A 19,007-nucleotide genomic window follows, 5' to 3' on the forward strand; every position below is an offset into this window, starting at 1 on the left:
TGTTTTACATGGTTCTTTATATAAAATCTCTTATTTTTATTTAACGCGCGCGCGCGCGCGCACGAGTGAATGAATTTAGAGGTAAATTTGATTATAGGTGGAGTACAGAGAAATGGAGGAAAAGTATAATCAGTTGGAAGATGAGAATGCCTCGGATACATCAGAGAAATCTAAAACTGGTCTCGTAACGCCTGAGAAAAAAGTATCCATTGAGGTAAAAAAGGAATCTGAATCTACAGTACCTGCTCCTGTACCTTCTGTCTCAAAAACTGAAGTTAAGGATGAAGAGGATCAAGATAGTGATCACGAAGATCCACATGGTGAATTTTATAAATTAGTTGTTAGTTTTAAACTTGGTAATGTTGATAGGGATATTAATTTATATCTATATATTTAGTAAAGGAATTGTTAAATGGATTGGAAGGTGCAGCCTTTCAGAGTCGTCTTCCGTTTGATAAATTGACATCTACCGAAGCTGCTTGTTTTCCTGATATCGCTGGTGGACCACCGCAAACACAGAAAGTGTTTTTACACATCAGGAATAGACTTGTGAGTATTTAAACTGATTGATCTTATTGTTCTTTTTCTAATGTGATTGAATTTTAGCTACAAATTTGGTTGGAAAATCCAAAACAGCAGTTAATCATTGAGAACGTATTACAGCAAATTGAATCACCTTATAACAGTGACACAGTACTTGCTCGTAGAGTTCATGCATTTTTAGAGCGACATGGTTTCGTAAACTTTGGAGTTTTTAAACGTCTTAAGGTAATTTAAAAATTATACATATATAAAATTTTAATAAGTGATGATTGTGGCATAGAGTGTTGCGTAGCTGTCAGAGATCTGGGATCAAATTCACCTAGAACGCACATACCAGATCTTATTTGATTGTCTCTCAAAAAGCAATGACAAATTATCGAGAGTATTTTTGCTATGTTAATTTCTTCTGATAAGTCATTCGGATTTGGCGTTAAAAACTAGGTCCTATATATTAATGAATACATGCAAAAGAGATTATCACGTCTCTGACATAAGACGCTGGAATGAGAAGAAAAATTTTAATATTTATATAACATATAGTTAACTAGGTCTTTTGCTTGACTAGCAATTAACAAACAGTGTTATCCAACATTTTCAATATCATATAAATCAATATTGCAATTCTTGTATTGTATTATATATACTTGTATTGTACAATATACATATATGTATAATTCTTGTATTGTACATATATACATATATGTATATATAATTCAAATTGCAATATATCAATTTAATATGTGCAATATTGAAATTGGGGCTGCTGGATGCTATACAATATATATTAATATTAGAGAACTGAATAATGTATATTTATTTGGTTGCAGCCTTTGCCGACTAAAAAGTTAGGGAAAGTCATTGTAATAGGGGCTGGTATTGCTGGATTGGCAGCAGCTCAACAAATGCAACAATTCGGCTTAGAAGTAGTTGTGTTGGAAGCTAGAGTAAGTATTATACTTAGTAATTATATAAAGTAATTATATAAAATAAGATAATTATCTTATTTTAGTTTATTCTTGGATTTATTTTTGTTTTGCTTATTCATTTGTATTTTAGGATCGTGTTGGTGGACGAATCGCCACGTTTCGTAAATCAAATTATATTGCGGATTTAGGAGCTATGGTAGTCACAGGTCTAGGTGGAAATCCTGTAACGACTCTTAGTAAACAAATTAATATGGAGCTTCATAAGATACGTCAAAAATGTCCATTGTATGAAAGCGATGGCCAAACAGTATGTTTGAATTATTTTAATAAAATAAAATAAAATAAATTTTATTGCTATACATCAGAACTGGGATTTAGTTGCACATTTCGGTCGATTTTCAGATTGGTTCCTGCCCCTCACTTCATCAACCCGTGCGCAGCCTAAATGCTGATCGGCCGATCGGTTGGTGAAGTGAGGGGCAGGAACCAATCTGAAAATCAGTCGAAATGTGCAACTAAATCCTAGCTCTGCTATACATTATTAAATTTGATACAGTTGTTATTATAAATACTCTTGGTATTGAAATGATTGTTCTATAATTATGTAAATAAATATTAATCATATGCCACAAAGTGTAAGCAGTATGTTTTATGTCTTTTACAGGTTCCCAAAGATAAAGATGAAATGGTTGAAAGAGAATTTAACAGATTACTAGAAGCAACTTCTTATCTCTCGCATCAATTAGATTTTAATTACGTAAATAGCGCAGGATCTGGAGGACAAGGTAGCAATGCGCGTCCAGTATCTTTAGGACAAGCATTAGAATGGGTAATACGTTTACAAGAACAAGGTGTAAAGCAGCGTCAAGTAGCGCATTTACGTTCAGTACTTTCGTTGCAAGGACGGTTAATCAACAATCAGCATAGAGTACGTATAAATTAAAATTTAATGAAATTTTTTTATTTTATGTAAAATATGTAATTATAAAAAATAATGTGATTGTACAATTAATTAAATAATGACTAATTTATATTGTAGATGATTTCTATTATGGATCGTTTAATGGAACTAAATAAACAATACAAAGAAATGACAGAAAGTAAATTACAAACTCGAGATATAACGCAGGAATTCGTGCTCCGATCTAAACTGCGTGATCTTCATAATGCTTGCAAGGTATGTAGTTTATATAATAAAAATATATTTTTATAGTCAAATTAAATATATAATAAGACATGTATGGTATGTTTATTTATTTTATTCTTTAGGAATGGGATCAATTATCAGATCAGCAGAAAGAAATCGAAGCAAAACTACAAGAGTTGGAAGCATCACCTCCTAGGTAAATATACGTTTTATATTCTACACACGCTATTATACATATCTACGTTATATATACAAATTGACATAAATTTCTTTTGTCTTGAATACAGCGACGTCTATTTATCATCCAAAGATCGGCAGATACTGGATTGGCATTTTGCGAACTTGGAGTTTGCCAATGCAACATCTTTGTCGAACTTGAGTTTGAAGCACTGGGATCAAGACGATGATTTCGAATTTACTGGAAGTCATCTAACGGGTAAGTCTACTAATTATTTTTAAAAGGAGCACTTTCAAAGCTATAATGCTTGAAAATTTACAAAACGGAGATTGTGTATTATTTCTCAAATGCATGATTGTATTATTTTGCGCCATACGTAATCAATTTTCTTTAACCGTAATTTGTACATTAAAATATTTATGTACCATACTAGTTGAACAAAATTGACGAATTAATTATTAATTAATTGCGGAACATTTAATTAATGATATTATATGGATCGAAACATATAAGAGCCTATGAAATTAGATTCGTGATGTACGTTTGCTAAAAGATGCACATCCAAGCCTTTCGACATTTTCTGGAAATTGCTAAAGTAGAAAGGAGATGGTACAGATAATGAGTGAATTATTCGCGAGTTGCATCTCCTTTATAGGCGTTTGATACTCTCGCTTCTCGCGTCTCCCTGTAGTTGACTTTATCAACCTTATTGAAAGCCGATAGCATGAGATTCCGTGTAGATAGTCGCCGTATCCCTCATACGATCGAGTACCAGAGTTCTCATTATGTGAAATTATACTATGATCATAGCCCGTAAACCCTTACGAGCTTACTAAAGCGGCGACAGAAAAGCCACGCCGTTAAAAATATTTTACGATCGCCGATGTAAACGGGTATTTTTGCGCTTTATATCGGCAAATAAATCGTTGCCGAGTTATTTTAATTTTATGAGATGTGTTTATCAAGACATGCATGGATATCCATGTTCTTTATTACGCATCATACTAAACCTAGCGATATTAATCAAATTTTACGTTTTATCGTGTACTTTAATGTACATATGTAAAAATCGTATCTGAACATATACGATTTTTTAATGAGATAATTAATTTAAATATCTTACATACATTTCTTTCAATGTAAATTAATTTTAATCTCCGTTTAATTTACTCTTTATTTTTTTAATCCTTAATACTAGGAAAAAATGAAAAGTAAATTAAATCAAGATTAATTAAAGTTACATTGATAGAAATGGGTATTATTGATTTTAGGAACGTCAAGGAAGAACACACCTTTTGAGAATATTTTTTTGTCCCGTGAGAATATTTTTTTGTCTTTCCCCTAATATCTTCGTTATATATTGTCTTTTACTATATTTTTAAACATATTTGTTCGTGTCGAAAAATTCCGTTTGTCATGAACTAAGCTAAGAAGATTAACATTCACGGTGGAAATCCGACTATCTCCTTAACTACCTACGCGGTACTCGATACGCAATTGAAACTAGCCGCTATCATTCCCGCAGTAACGCGGCTTAACTGTGTCAATACCGCGTTGCAAATTCGACGAATCGGTCGAAGCAAGTGGACGTTGTTCCGAGCACCGAGCACCAAAGTCGTCCCATCGACGCGAAATGGGGTATATAGAACGAGAAGAGACAGAGATCTGTTCCGATTCCCGGGATGACCGATCCGCACAGTCATTTGGGCTTAGCCCGAAACCGAGCTCAACACATTCGTATATGTTTATACGTCATGTACACTCACGTACACATGTTTCTGTGAGTGATAGCGCAATAAAAATTTAAGGAGAAGCAGGGTACAACCTGATTTAAGGATAATAAGAAGAATAGGAATAAAAACCAGACCCTCGCGTACGTATTTGATATAGTAACTATTTTTTGTTTTAATTCATTCTTGAGTTTATTCTTGTTTTGCTAATCGTTTGGCGAATAGACTAAAAAAGAATAGACCAAAACTTTTATTTCAGATAGCTCACTGTATCAAGATAATTTACTATATTAACTATTGACCTGAGAAAATATAGTTACCTCATTTTTTCACGTAAATGATCATCTGAGGTGCTTTTACACTCCAATTAAAATTGTTATTAACAACATATTGTGTATTATTGATTATTCTTTTATTTATTGGCATTTGTGAACATAGATATGGATTTACTCACAATTTTTTGAAAAAGGTAAATAGAAATCAAATAAATATTAAACGACGTAAGAACGTTAAGCAACTTATTATAACAGTATTTCTAAAAAATTAAAATTTTAATTAAATAACACTTTTTTTATTACGGTTTGATGGAATTGTATATTTAAAAGTTAAGAATATTTCTTAAAAAAGAAAGAAAATATGTCCAAAAGAAAAAAAAAACTATTCATTTGATGTAACGATATCAATTTTACAACAATTCATATTTTCTCGATGTTGGAGTGTAAAAATATTACAAGTGACTATTTCCAGGTCAAGTACGTACGAGGATCTGGAGCAGAGTAATGAACAGAATAAGTTCATTATCCTGTTTTAACTCATTTTTTTTTTATTTATGTCTCTTGATCGAAAAAGAAATCAGTTCCGATCGTATCGCGCACGGAATTGCAGAGCACAAGCGAATGCATTTCGACCGTGCGAGAATCGTGAGCGTGGCAATGGACGACTCGATATCCAAGGGGGACGTGGGCCATGGCCCCCCATGACTGACGTGCATCGATGATCATGACAGTCTTTTGCTGCAGCGGATCCTACCGTTGTTGTCCACCGCGCGCGATTAATGAGATGTAAACAATTTAACGCTAAATTAAGCACGATAATAGGGTTCTCTTTTTTCTTTTTCTTTCTTTCTTTCTCTTTCTGAAGCAGCCCCTTTGGCAGCGCTTCGGGCGCGAGCACCGATCCACCCGATATAATCGGAACGTCCAAGATGGACCGTCCGCGGCGCGCTCTTTACGGACCATCAGTTTCTTCTCGGTTTCAAACGAGATCTGCCGAAGAGTTGGCCGCGATTTTATCGAGAAACGCACCGAAAGTAAAACAATACTTTATAGAACGTTTGTCCCGTTCCAATTTTTATGGTTCCATTTATTTCACTCCGGTAACGTACCGGTTTATCCTTTTTGTTGCCTTATCTAGGTAAGAGCAGCCGCTCCTTCGTTCCTACGTTAGTACGCTTGGAATTTAATAATATAAGGAAGAGATTTGATTCTTTGTAAATCGTTTCTTTAAGATATCCTTGAAACACTCAAGTTTTTAATATAAACGTAAATATTGAAATGTTTGCCACTTTTTACAATTCGAGGGCGATGTGACTTTATAATTACGGATTATGAAAAGAGAAAAAAATCGTCGAGAAATTTTCTCTAAATAATGATACCCGGATTTATGTTGCTTGAGTGAATTCTTTTCTAACATTGTCACCTCTCACCGTGTTTGTAATTTTTAACGACAGTTTATTATCATTATATTGTCGTTGCGCAATTTTTTTACCATGTATAATATGACCATGTAACGATATCGATCATCGTTATTAAAAATTAAAGAATACATGCACTGGCAACCTGTCGTCATGTATCGCGGAAATATTCGGCAACAATTTCATATGCACTTTTGATCATCATATCCACGAACGGCGCAAAGTTAAGGCAGAACAAAAAGTGCGTAAGGCTGCCTCGCGCGTTGTTCCTGTTGCACAAGGAAAAACACAGAGACGTGATCGCGAGGTTCTATTTTACTCCGATCTCCATGGGTTTCTTCCCAGTCCACGCACGTTCACGTTCCAAGACCGAATACTGCGAATACGTGCCGCTGCGCTCTTTCTTCCCGTATACTTTATGCGGTTATTGATCCGACCTATGCAGTCGAAGCTATTCTCGGGGAGTATTTGGTGCGCCAAAATTTATGGATGTATCTTGAAGACGCCGGCCGTCACGGAGGTACCGTCTTGGCCTTCCTCACCGGTTCCCTCGATCAGCCATATAACGTAGAATTACCTAGCTCTGTTTGCCTGCAATGAGATACCACTTCGACCAACCACGTCGTCGGCGTTTTTGGCATGCAACGACGTCGATTTTTCGTTGTCCGTAGACAGCTCGACATCGTGCACGTGACAACCCACAAGGTGTTTGTAGAATTTGTAGAATTTCTCCGTCAATTCATTCCTAGGAATATCCATGAATTTGAAGATAGTCCTTCTGTAACGCAAATTTTGTTGAATATTTTCTTTCGCAGTTCTTCAGATCTACAGCTCAACAGTACCTTGATAATTAAATCTCAAGCAAAAATATCTTGAAAGCAAAGCTCATTTGAAATCGATCGTTTATATCTGAAGTCATTACTCAGAAGGTTTTTTCCGTCTTCGATCTCCATCTTTAATTTGTTAAACGGCTCTGTAATTGTGCCATAAAGCTCTCGCGATAGCCAAGTTTTATCAACTTGGCTCGATGGACAACCCACTCGAAATCGCCGATATTCACGAAACACCCTGTATAAACTTCTTCTGCCACGAGGAGAGGTCCGTGTACGATCAGGAGCGCAACGACGAGTCGGGGGAGGGACGGGGGCCATTTACGACGTATCGAAGACTTCTATATGCCGTTCGTTGACTCCGATCGTCGCATTCCACGCCGTCCGTGTGTCGCTTCCAAAATTATATTGTCGTAAAGTTGACTTCACGCGCGCGAGGTCCCTCCTCCATCCGCGATCTTTCTCCTCCTTGTTGTTATCGGATACAGCCGGCGTGGTAACATCCGCGCGTAGGGTTCCAACACGCGGATGTCCTTCGCAGGATCTTCGCGAGTCGGCTGGTTCCCCTTGCCATCTTCTCCTTCCTTCCCTTCCCTCTCATCCCTTTCGCGCCTCCTCGCATCTCCTTGCGCGCGTAATGCGTGCCGTTGCTCGCGATACACCGTACGCGTCGTTAACGCGTGCATATTTTTAAATTAATCGGGATCGGGACACGATAAAGGAGATTACTCGGCCTTAATGCGACGATGACGCTTCCTCGAGGCGCGAACCGGGCACGCCGTGGGGACACGACGAAATTCCCCCCGGTGCCCGATCGCGCTAATTGACGCGAGGATAACCCAGCGTGCTTTTATCGGGACTCGAAGTGATTTTGCGGCGTCCTGTGATAAAAGGAGAGGAAAGATAAAATAAGAAAAGAAATGAAGAAGGTAAAGATAAAAAGAAGGAAATAGCGGAAAAGAGGGAAGGGAATTTATTATATGAGACATAGCTTCGATATTTATTTCTTATTTTAAAAGAAAAAATTATAGTATAGTGTATATGTATATTATACACACAACATGATCTCGGGAGTTAATCTAATCAGTCTAATGATTAATAACGCGTCTATGATGAGAAATCGCATGATTCGTAAGGTATTCTATAAACCTTATAAACGTTAAGACATATTCCGTATTACTGATGTTACCAACATTCGGCTGTTCTTCATAGAACCTGCCACCTAATCATGTATAATACAATATCAGAACTTGACACTCATTCATGAATATACAATATTAGAACTTGACACTCGAGACACTACCGTATCTCTTGATGATTGTTACGGATGATGCGATATCTCATCATAGTAGATACGTTTTATATCTATCCATTAGCAGCCGCGTTCTACATTAAGCTATAATAACATCGTAATTGAGCTTAATTAAGCCGCGTAATCAAGTTACTTTCGACATACTGCTGCGCACTGTTATTGTTCCCAGCGGTCCTTGCGTCTCTCGCGAATAGCGCACGTACGTGCGCTTAACAGTCATGAACGATTTAGAATCAACAATCAGGATCGAAATGCATACGAAGGTACCATGGGAGTTTACCGGAAGCAAGAAGCGTTCAACGTTTAACGAGTAGGTAAAATCACGCTTCTCGAGCTCAGCCCCGCCGCGGCCGGATACTCATCTCGCATGATGATTCGAGATTATGTCGTTGTTCTTCCTTTTTCAACGTCAATACCGCACTTTCGTTCGTTCCCCTCGGCATAGCAGCAGCAGAAGTAGCAACAGCAGCGGCAACGGCGGCAGCAATGCTGCATTGCACAGGCAGTCTTTGTTGAGCGAAGCTCGAGGTATGACAATGCAACCACCATCGGTTACGTCGAAATTTCTTCCGAGTCCTCTCGTGATAGGACCATTGTGCAGAAAGGTTGATATTAACCGGGCAAGAGCGGCGCACCGCTCTCGAGGCTCTCATTATGTATGCACCATCGAAATTGCATCGTTACGATCTTGAATATGCATCCCTCCTCTCCTCAAATATTCGCCCCGGTCGGCCCGCGCCACGGCGCTACGGACATTTTTTTTGCGAGCGGATGCACTTTAGAGCGATATCGCGATTCTCAAGTCTCGGCACGGGCTCCTTGACATTCCAATCGCGCGGATCGGATTTGTCCGACATAAAAATCCCAGCTACTCGGAGCAAATACGGCTTAGTAGAGCGCGATATTGTCTCGCAGTTGAGCCCCCCCACTAAAATTGCGAGAGCCATGATACGCATATTAGACGTACGACGGAAACATTACACGAAATTTTTTTCAAATTCCTTTTCCCGACTGCAAAGAATATTAAACAAAAGGAGCGCACTTTGTTGCGACAAACTTTGGAACACATAGCGTATAGATTTTGATCTCTTTAACTATATATTATCTCAAATATTAATTTCGTATAAAATTTTCATTGAAATACGTGTTATCATTTTTATAAGAAAATATATTCATAAAATTATTAATTCGCAATGTATTAAGAATTCTTATACATGAAGTTTGATACAATTAATTTCATTAGTGGACCATTAGTTCGTTATTGCACTGAGAGAAAAATTTTTGATATTTATAATCACATGTTACTCTAATTATGATTATTACTGTTATAATGTTAATAATAGTAATTATATATCGTTCTATCAACAAATATATATAGTCGGCGACTGAAAATGACTATAATTATAGTTATTATTATCATAAAAATGGTTGCAATTACTATAAATTATAGTTAAATATTCTTTATGACTATAAATTGTAGTAACTACCATTTTTATGGTAATAATAATTATAGTCTTTTTGATTATATATATTTATTGATAGAACTATATATATAATTATTATTACTAACATCATACAAGTAATAATCTTAATTACAGTAACATGTAATTATATTTACAATTACTAAAATTTTTCTCTTACAATTAGTGTACAAAGTATCATTTTGTGATGCAGTTTGTAAGAAATGCAGATATGCCGCAAGACTGTCAATGCGCGCGCATTGATCCACTAATTTCGAAGTCATCCAATACATTCGAACATGTTATCTTCCCCGAGGACCCGGGGCGCAACGGTGTTTTCATAGAGCCCGATGAAACAACGAACGAGGAAGGCGGGAGGAGGGCACATCTTTTCTCTCGAAGTCTTCCCTCGACTGAACGAAAACGTAGGCAGCTTAACATTAGCCGAGAGCCGAGAACTGGACGGCGGGCGAACGAACGGACGGAAGGGGGACAGGAGGGGCCACGAGTGGTAATTTACGAGGTATCGAAGACCTTGTACACTCCTACCCGCCAACGAGCCGGCCTCGCCCCGCGGAATCCAGTCTTGGCCTTAATGCACCGATACCTTTCCCATGACCACTTTCGGCCTATCCATGCACACGGCGGTACCCTGCACACATACGTACGTCCACGGGCCTCCTCTACCCTCCACGCCGGTGTCTTTACCATTTACAGTGCCCCTCGTGTCGGCAACGCGGTAGGGTACCTTGTCGATATAGTCTATCTGGGGTACAGTCCGCCACATGAGCCACGTGATTTCTCATCCCGGCTATCGTCACGACCGCCGTCCGTGCCGTCCGTGAAGAAGCGTCAACGAAACGATTGCTTAGCGCCGGGCCCCCCGTTCCGTGGAGACAAATGGTCCAGTGGCACATATCGGTATTAGGTCAGCGCCAACTTGTAGCGGCCGTTGGCCTCTGTCGTGAGGTGCAACAGCGATCGAGTTCCAGCGTAATCGATCCTGGAATATTGTTGATTCATTAATTTTGTACGTGCAATATGTAAAATCAATAATTGCTAATCAACCTGATATGCATTAACCAGAACCGCGGGTCTAAATTGACCTAATCGGGGTTCAAGGTAAATCTTTTACGAGGGAGGATTGTCATCATAAAACTAAAATTATTTATACTTATTTATGAAAAGTCATAAAGATTTAAAGCTGTGCAAATCCAAATGAAAAATTGGAAAAAGAAATTATCAGATGAGTCAAAAATAGCATTAAAATGCATTGAAACATTATTAAGATTATTATTACGTCACGCGCAATAATAGAGCAATTGTAGAATTACATTGATGACTAATGTAGACAGTTTGCCAAATAACTCGAAGCGCCTTTGAGGAAACGTATACTGCCATTAGTTATCTGTTATTTCTGATCGAAGGTTTTCACAACTCGGTGAACATGACAGTATGCTATTCTTCATTTTAGCTTTATTTGCATACCGAACGCCTTCGTCTCGCTCCGCTTGCTCCATATCGCTGAAAATGCGACGATGACTAATTGCCGCAACAAAACTGATCGTTTACACGTTCGCTATTTCGCCTGTTACAGTGGTAGTGCGGAATAACGTAAGATAGATTGAAATTAGCGTACATTCCGCTGACGTTGGCCAACTTTTATCAGCCGTTCTAAATGTATCTATATCTACGTCCATACTATATTAATGCTTCCAGTTCGTTATGAAGCGACTTCGACGGGCTGAATGCAAAGTGACACGCTGGAATCGGAGAAATACCGGTTCGACGTTATCATTAATCGCGCACTTGCCGATTTAAGATGCAACATTGTACGTCCGTGCGTCCGTGAAATATTCAGGCTTCTAGTTAGATTGTAATTACGTCGTCTATGAGCCAATGCATCACGATATAGACCGGTAGATAGGCAAAAGCCTCTGGAGACTGCGGTGGATTGGATGATATCGTAAAGCATTCCCAAGCCGATTAATTGTTGATTTGGGATGCAAAATTATACATCCACCAACAAATATTCAAGCCGCCGGGCGAACGGCAAGATAAACGTTTGATGAGAAATGAGAAAAATGCCGCACCGTTCTTAAGGAATTATCCTCGATAGAGCGATCTAGTAAAAGTAATAGGGTATTATGGATGCGCCTTCCGATACCAGCATCTTGAAAATTTCTTTCCACTCTGCTATTCTGATTCTGATAATACCAATTTCCTAACGATAGCTTTGTACGCTTCAGTTGTTTTATAAGACCTTATTTTTGGGCCATCGGTCGTTAAACGATAAAGTAGCAGTTATTTGTGTAAAACAAAAATGTAAAACAACGCTTTAATTACGCGTAATTAGGTACTCCTTAAAAAGAGATGTACGTGCTATGAATTTTTTTTTTATATTTTCACGTTTCACAATTTATAAAATAATTTTAATAAACTGTCAATAATATTCACTTCAATCAATAAAGCCATACTGTTTATGGAATTTTGCACTCGCGTATACAATGTGAGTGTGGTATCAACTATCACATAATAATTCTCCTTGAGAATAGCCTAATCTTAATAAGGATCGCGGAGATTTATAACCGTCCGCGCTTCAGCATATCTTAACGATGCGAAAGATAGACGAAATGATAAATAGCGAATAACGTAAGGAGAAGGTGACAAATTGCCGCGTGTCGCGCGTTACACGTGCGATTCTTTTTAACGCCCGCGTCGCGCCGTTCGCGCCAATATGGGTTCCAAAGATCCGTCTGTTTTACACGGCTGGATTAAGTTCTCATGGACGCACACGCGCATGCATTTACTTAAAGGAACGCATGCGGGGTTCGGAGGTAATCGGTTTTCATGCGAGCTCGCCTATTCGTTAGATGAGCATGAGGTGAGAAGCGGATGCGCTTGCGGAGATAACGGAGCTATGCGAGTACACGCGCCGCGCAAGAAAGGACGAACACTTCCCTCTGCAGTCTTAAGATTCGCCGGCGTACGGTGGATTTCCTTGACACGAAGGCGTTAAGTCCCGGATAGATGTACTATGACGTCGTTGAGGAGAGAGGAGAAAGTAACTCAAGGGTCAACGGAGTTGTCGAGAGGACAAATTATTTCCCTTATGCGTTTTGTACAAAGCTCGCCTCGCTGATCTGTCATCTGATCATCGGTTATACCCGCGCACGCCAGCTTGAGGGACGAATATTTATGCGCGAGATCTTCAAGGTGCGATGTACGCGTGCAATATCCCGGGTTACGTGTAAATTATTCATCCCGAATTCGATTTTCATACGCGCGTTGGCTTGTTAATCCTTGATTGCGGACCGCGTGCGCAATGGATGCATCACGCCCGTCATGTCTCTAATTCTCGATCGTTATTCAAATTGCCGTCGCATAGGGCCTCCGTGTTATTATTAGCTGTATTTCGTACCGTTTTTCATGACTATTATTATCCGAAACGATCGATTACCTGACATAAACCGCGACGAGAACTGGTGTATAATAACAACGGTTATCGAAGGTTGTCTTCACGCATCAATAAGAATTGCTATAGGAAGTCTCATCTATTCAAAAGATATTAAAGATTCTTCCGACAAAATTAACTTTAAAAAAAAAATACGTTGCTTCTGTTACATGTAAAGTACATTAATGGAAAGTGCACTAATTTTCATAAAATTTTATAACAAGTAAACTAAATTTTATGCGCATGTACACAAATATATTTTCCAATTGCAAATACGTTAAATTTAATGTACTTGTGTAATTTAAAAAAATACATTAAATTTCATGTGACATTTTTAACAACAGATATATATAGAAGATATATACTTGTAAAATGTAACGACATTAAAATTCGGGAAAACAATTATTTGATATGATCAGTTCTCTGATCTGAACGATACGATATATTGCTGTCGTATATATAATTTATCATTAACACTTGTTATTATACTCGTAAATTTAACACTGACAATCTAATATCCTGGAATATCGCAATATCGGTGCGAATTAGAAATTTCTCGTCAGTGTAGCCGTTTCAAATTGCTCGTTGTTTCAATTCACTTTTAACGAGTAAACTTGACCTGATAATTTCGAGCGACAGAGGTACGATTCGGTGCGGGAAATTTCGTCCCAAGCGTGTACAACTTGAATCGGTACTAATGAAAATAACACAGTGCAGATTAGCGACAAATTTATTCGAATTTCTCACTAAAATATGCCATCAAATAGTAAGATTAAACACGTATCATTCATGCATAAAACTCTTATTTAGTAATAATAAGAATTCAGCAATCTATGATTAATAATAACGAATAAAATTATATCCATATACGGAGAGGAAGAAAAAATAGAAATTGTTTTATGTATTTATAAATTCTTGATTTTATTTTGAAGAGATATGCTGAATTATATTCTCTGAAACAATTATAAATATTTAAAAAATCAATATCTATACTTTAAAAAATTGAAATCTTTGGACTTTGATGAAGTACTCCTTTCACTTATAAAGGAAATCTATGTTCGCATGGAGAGAAAAGAGATTGATTAGAGAACAAACGTTGTTTTAGACGTCCGGGCACGTCCGTGTATATATCTACCTTATGAATCTATCGGTAGCGGTGTAATCGTCGAATGATGGGTCAGCTTCGTGTTTTCGGATAATAAGCTTACATACTGCCCCCGCCAACGATGATGCATTTTTCAAATTAATGCCCGGCAATCTCTCCCGACAATCGCTCGAAAAGGGGATTACGTGACGGGATGACCGAGAATGATTAAACGGGGTCCTACGTGACGGAGAGAAGAATGACGGTGACCATTATATGTTAATGCTCGGTCACACGCCATACGACGATTATGCGGCCTTTCAACGTGCCCCATGCGATGCGTTTACGAGGAAAAAAGAAATCTTTCGGTGCGACTTGCCTTTTCGACGGATACGCGTTTCTCCCCTTGGCGGGAATAATTTCCTTCTTCTGGCGCCGTTTTGTGATGCCTACCTCGTCGACAATAAGGCCTCCGGCTCCGCGATCATTATGATACTCTAGAGAGAAATGTGGTTCCTACTTAGGCGCTAACGAAGACAGATTTTTCAATTGGCGGACTAAGATAAAATTTGCTCTTCTCAAAGTTAACAAGCTCCAACGTCTTGTTTGTTTGGAGACTGATGTAGCGAACATGTGTTTTATGATTGTCTCTTAAAAAAAATGAGATAAATTCGTGTCGAGATTTAGTCTTATTATCCAATTTCAATAACGCGTTAAATATAAAGATGATAATTAATTCTAATGACACGTCTCATTTATTTATATGATAAAAAATTACACGTATTAATGACGACTATTTATAATATTGCGATAATCTGCAGTTAAGATATGTTGTGCAATTAATAAAAATTATAATACATTATAATATTATATATAATATATGAAAATTATAATAGTATAAATATTAAATACTTGTTATAGTTTATAATTACTTTGGCTTACTGTAGTATTGTATATTTTAATCTAGTCTTATGTTTGAAATTAATTTGTCAGGATTAGTTTTTGTCAGAATTTCTAAGTACCATGCAGTTTATCCTCTTTTACATGAGACAGAGGCGAAAATTATAGATCGCTGGCTGGCGACGATTTAGCAGATGGCGTGGACTGGATCGGTCTTTTCGAACCACCACCTGGTTGCCAGGCGCCTCCAATCTGCCACTCCAGTCCCGTCGTAAAGTCTTGCCTTCCACTCCCATCCGATGGTCATTAAACTGGCGATAGAAAAGTTTTGGACGTATATCGTCGGCGGTAATTAACGATCGGCCGGGGGAGTATCTCCCGAACGTGAAACATTATCCGTTGAAAAAGTGATCCTTATCTCGGTGATGGATTTGAAGTACGGTGGCTTTGGGGAGGCCGTAAACCGGGAGCGCACGATGCACGGAATTCCGGACAGTTGTCCTTCGTCGTGTTTCGTTTTACGGGCAAGCCGGATTTCGAGATACTCGACAAGTCTTAGAGTGCCATGTGGAGAAAGTATACGATCAAGTCTAGAGGTATAATGGTGAGTTAAGCGGTGAACTAAATATACCATCCTAATTGTACCGGAGCAATATAACTTTTAAAAAGGCGTATTTAGTCATAGAGTTTACTTACACTCTCCTTTGAGTGCTTTTTCTCTTGTTTATTTCTTCTTAGAAACATCATTACCTAAATGACTGTCCTTTTAAAGTTACTGAGATTACGATTTGCATTCCTTTTCTCAAGCACTTCCCAATTAATGGTTTATGTGGCATGCGCCAAGCAAGACATTTTTGTCGGACGTAGGTCTGCTTCGAGTTAACTCGACGTTACTAATGCCCGTTTCTACCATTATACATTAACTTTAATCTCGGTTCACAATTTACTCTTCATCTTTTTGTAGTTTTAAGAATTAGAAAAAAATGAGGAGAAAGTTGAACCGAAATTAAAATTAATGTACATTGGTGAAAACAGGCATAAAAGATAGGCGTATGACACAAATCTCACTATAAGTAACGTTTATTTTCATTATTCTGTGTCTGTCATAATGAAAAAAATTCTTTTAATAATTTTGACAACTTTTTTTTATTGATATTATTTGGGTTTTAAATTTAATTTAAAATATTCATATTCATATTACGATAATTAAAAAATTTTCATATTACGATTTACAAATTAACTAGGATTTAATAAATTTAATCTTAGTGCTATATATTTTCACCTCAGTAATGTCAATTTAACAAATTGCACTGATCATACAGCGATTGCTATGATCGAGTAAGATCGGAGTAACTATTGACGGCTATTGCCGTCGCGCATCACTACGATAGCTGTACTCTGTATCTGCATTTATTGTCGGTCTCGATGGCGTTTTAGCAATGCAAAGTCAAGTCGTAAAATTTACAAAGTAACCCTACTGCCGTTCTTCTCTATCAATTATCATTTGCGCAACGTACGCGTAGTGACGACGTACCGTTAAGAGTAATGTTAACGATCTTCCTCCCGCGGGGAATACCCATTCAAAGTGAAATTCTATCTGTCGATAGGTTAACCGCACACCGCGTGACTCTCGAGGCAAGTCGTGTCGCTTCCTGGCTCGTACGATGCGATTCTTATTAGGTGCGATCCTCCGCTGATGCTCTCTCCGGCAATGAACGCGCGAACGCATCGCTTCGGTGCCGCTGATCATTAGCGATAAATTCTGAGGTAGCGATCTTGGGAAACTTGAATTTCGGTAGGGCACGTATCGGATCTTCGCGCGGTAATTTGATAATCTTTAAAATTCAAGCTCTCGATGTTAGAATATTTCCTGAGCTTTAAGCATCTCGGAAACAATTGTGTAAACGACTGGATGGTGATATTTTTAGAGCAAGCAAAGCGATAAACAGTAGGGGAAGAGAATGCTGTATATATTTATGTGTGTACACTGGTAAAAGAATCTGGTTCCATTAATCGGAATTCTGATTGAAATGGACAAATCAGAATTTCCTGGTTGTATCTATAATTATAATTCTAATTGAAATAATCAGAATTTTGATTGATATGATCAGAATTTTCTGATTCATCCATTTTCAACCAGAAATTTTTCCAGTGTATATTATTATATATACATATATATGTAATATGCATGAGTTAAATTTTAAATATAAAACATGAATAATAATTTTATCAAATATTCTCGATAAGCATAAGAGGAGATTTTTATTTCCTCGTAATTTTTATTTTACCGTATTTAAATACGATGTATGTTCGTATTTTCAACAACGCTAATACGGTTCCAACAACTTTGAAACGTAGTAATTTACTTGATCAACGTACTCTAATTTGCTTACTCTCCCTAATGTGCATTCTACCACGTTTGGATGAATTAATCTATTCAAAGGGAAACTCTATTGTTCGTTGTCAATTTAAGTGTTTGTTGCGAAGGTTTGTAGCGCATTCTACCACGTTTTAACGAATTAATCTATTCAAAGGGAAACTATCGTTCGTTGTCGATTTAAGTGTTTGCTACGAAGGTTTGTAGCGATATCAACATGGGCACGGTCGCATGTTGTACTTCTGCTCAACTCGTAGGATTCGCTTGTTATTGGGTGCGACTTTTGACAATACCCTCACAATGAGAACGAGCGCACGGGCGCCATTAAGCCTGTCAATAATAAATCGTTGGCGAAAGTAAGGATCCCGGATCGCTTTGTGGCGTTCGTCGTGGGTTTACAGTCATGAGGATCGGGTAACTTCGACACCTCTTCGTCGTGTTCTTCGCTTTTTATTCTTCAATTACCATCTCCTTTATCGTCCTCCTCCTCATCGTTCCGTGGTCCGACCTTCGCCTCGTGTGGACAGTCGACCACTGTCCGATCTCGAATCGTTAGTCTCGTCTGAGAGAGAGAGAGAGAGAGAGAGAGAGAGAGAGAGAGAGAGAGAGAGAGAGGGAAAGAAAAGGAGTGAGACGAGAATTCTCGAGATTTTTCTTCGCCGCACCCGGCCACCAAGAATTTTAAGTAGCGTCCCCATTTTTTCGCTCGTCTATATATCTTTACCAGTGGACAATAGTGCGATCGACGACACACGCATATCTCTCGTGAGATACCGTATCTCGGTGTACTACTATCTCGCCGACTAGATTCCGAATCTTAATAGGTCCTGCGATTCTCACGACGAACTTGTCCATTAACAGGACTTATCCAAACTTCTACATCTGAACGGGATAAACTTTTGATCTTTTCTCGATAACGTCCGAGATGAAGACGAGATTGGTCGTGATATATCTGTAGGACAAAACGTAACCAATAATAAAAATGCCAGTGTATATCGGAATAAAAGTCTCTATACCTTTCACTCGATGGATAATAAAGGAAATATTTGCATTTGTCTGCACGGAAATAATAAGAATTTATAAGCTTTCTAAAAGTTTTTATTACGTCTGTATTTTATCTTATTCTTTTAAGTTCTGTCGAAAGACAGAATCTCCGAGCCAGATCTCTGAGATAACTGTGTCTTTCGAATCGATGCGAAGAGTTAAACTCTTCCAGAACGATTCGTAAGCGCATTTGTTTCTCGCACATGTGTCCACCGTCTTATATACGGTTGCGATGTCGAGCGGATGCTTAGGATGAAGGTGCGAATAGTATTACTGATAAATTCCCCATGGGGAAAGGATCCCGATTGCTTCGACGTGACGCATAGGTC

The 19,007-nt window shown here is 38.1% G+C and overlaps 1 protein-coding gene across 1 annotated transcript in view; it reads left to right on the top strand.

Annotated features, from left to right (window-relative positions):
• The window catches only part of Su(var)3-3 (lysine-specific histone demethylase Su(var)3-3), a 111,468-nt gene that overhangs the window by 374 nt on the left and 92,087 nt on the right, over nt 1-19,007 (top strand). Inside the window, exons 2-10 of the mRNA XM_018451780.1 lie at nt 98-320; nt 398-549; nt 607-768; nt 1,371-1,487; nt 1,600-1,776; nt 2,134-2,397; nt 2,509-2,646; nt 2,739-2,812; nt 2,904-3,052. Coding sequence (XP_018307282.1) covers nt 98-320; nt 398-549; nt 607-768; nt 1,371-1,487; nt 1,600-1,776; nt 2,134-2,397; nt 2,509-2,646; nt 2,739-2,812; nt 2,904-3,052 — 1,456 coding nt within the window. The remainder of the gene's footprint in view (nt 1-97; nt 321-397; nt 550-606; nt 769-1,370; nt 1,488-1,599; nt 1,777-2,133; nt 2,398-2,508; nt 2,647-2,738; nt 2,813-2,903; nt 3,053-19,007) is intronic.

The sequence above is a fragment of the Mycetomoellerius zeteki genome, unplaced genomic scaffold, assembly GCF_001594055.1.
Source record: "Mycetomoellerius zeteki isolate Tzet28-1 unplaced genomic scaffold, Tzet1.0 scaffold321, whole genome shotgun sequence".
Lineage (NCBI taxonomy): Eukaryota > Metazoa > Arthropoda > Insecta > Hymenoptera > Formicidae > Mycetomoellerius > Mycetomoellerius zeteki.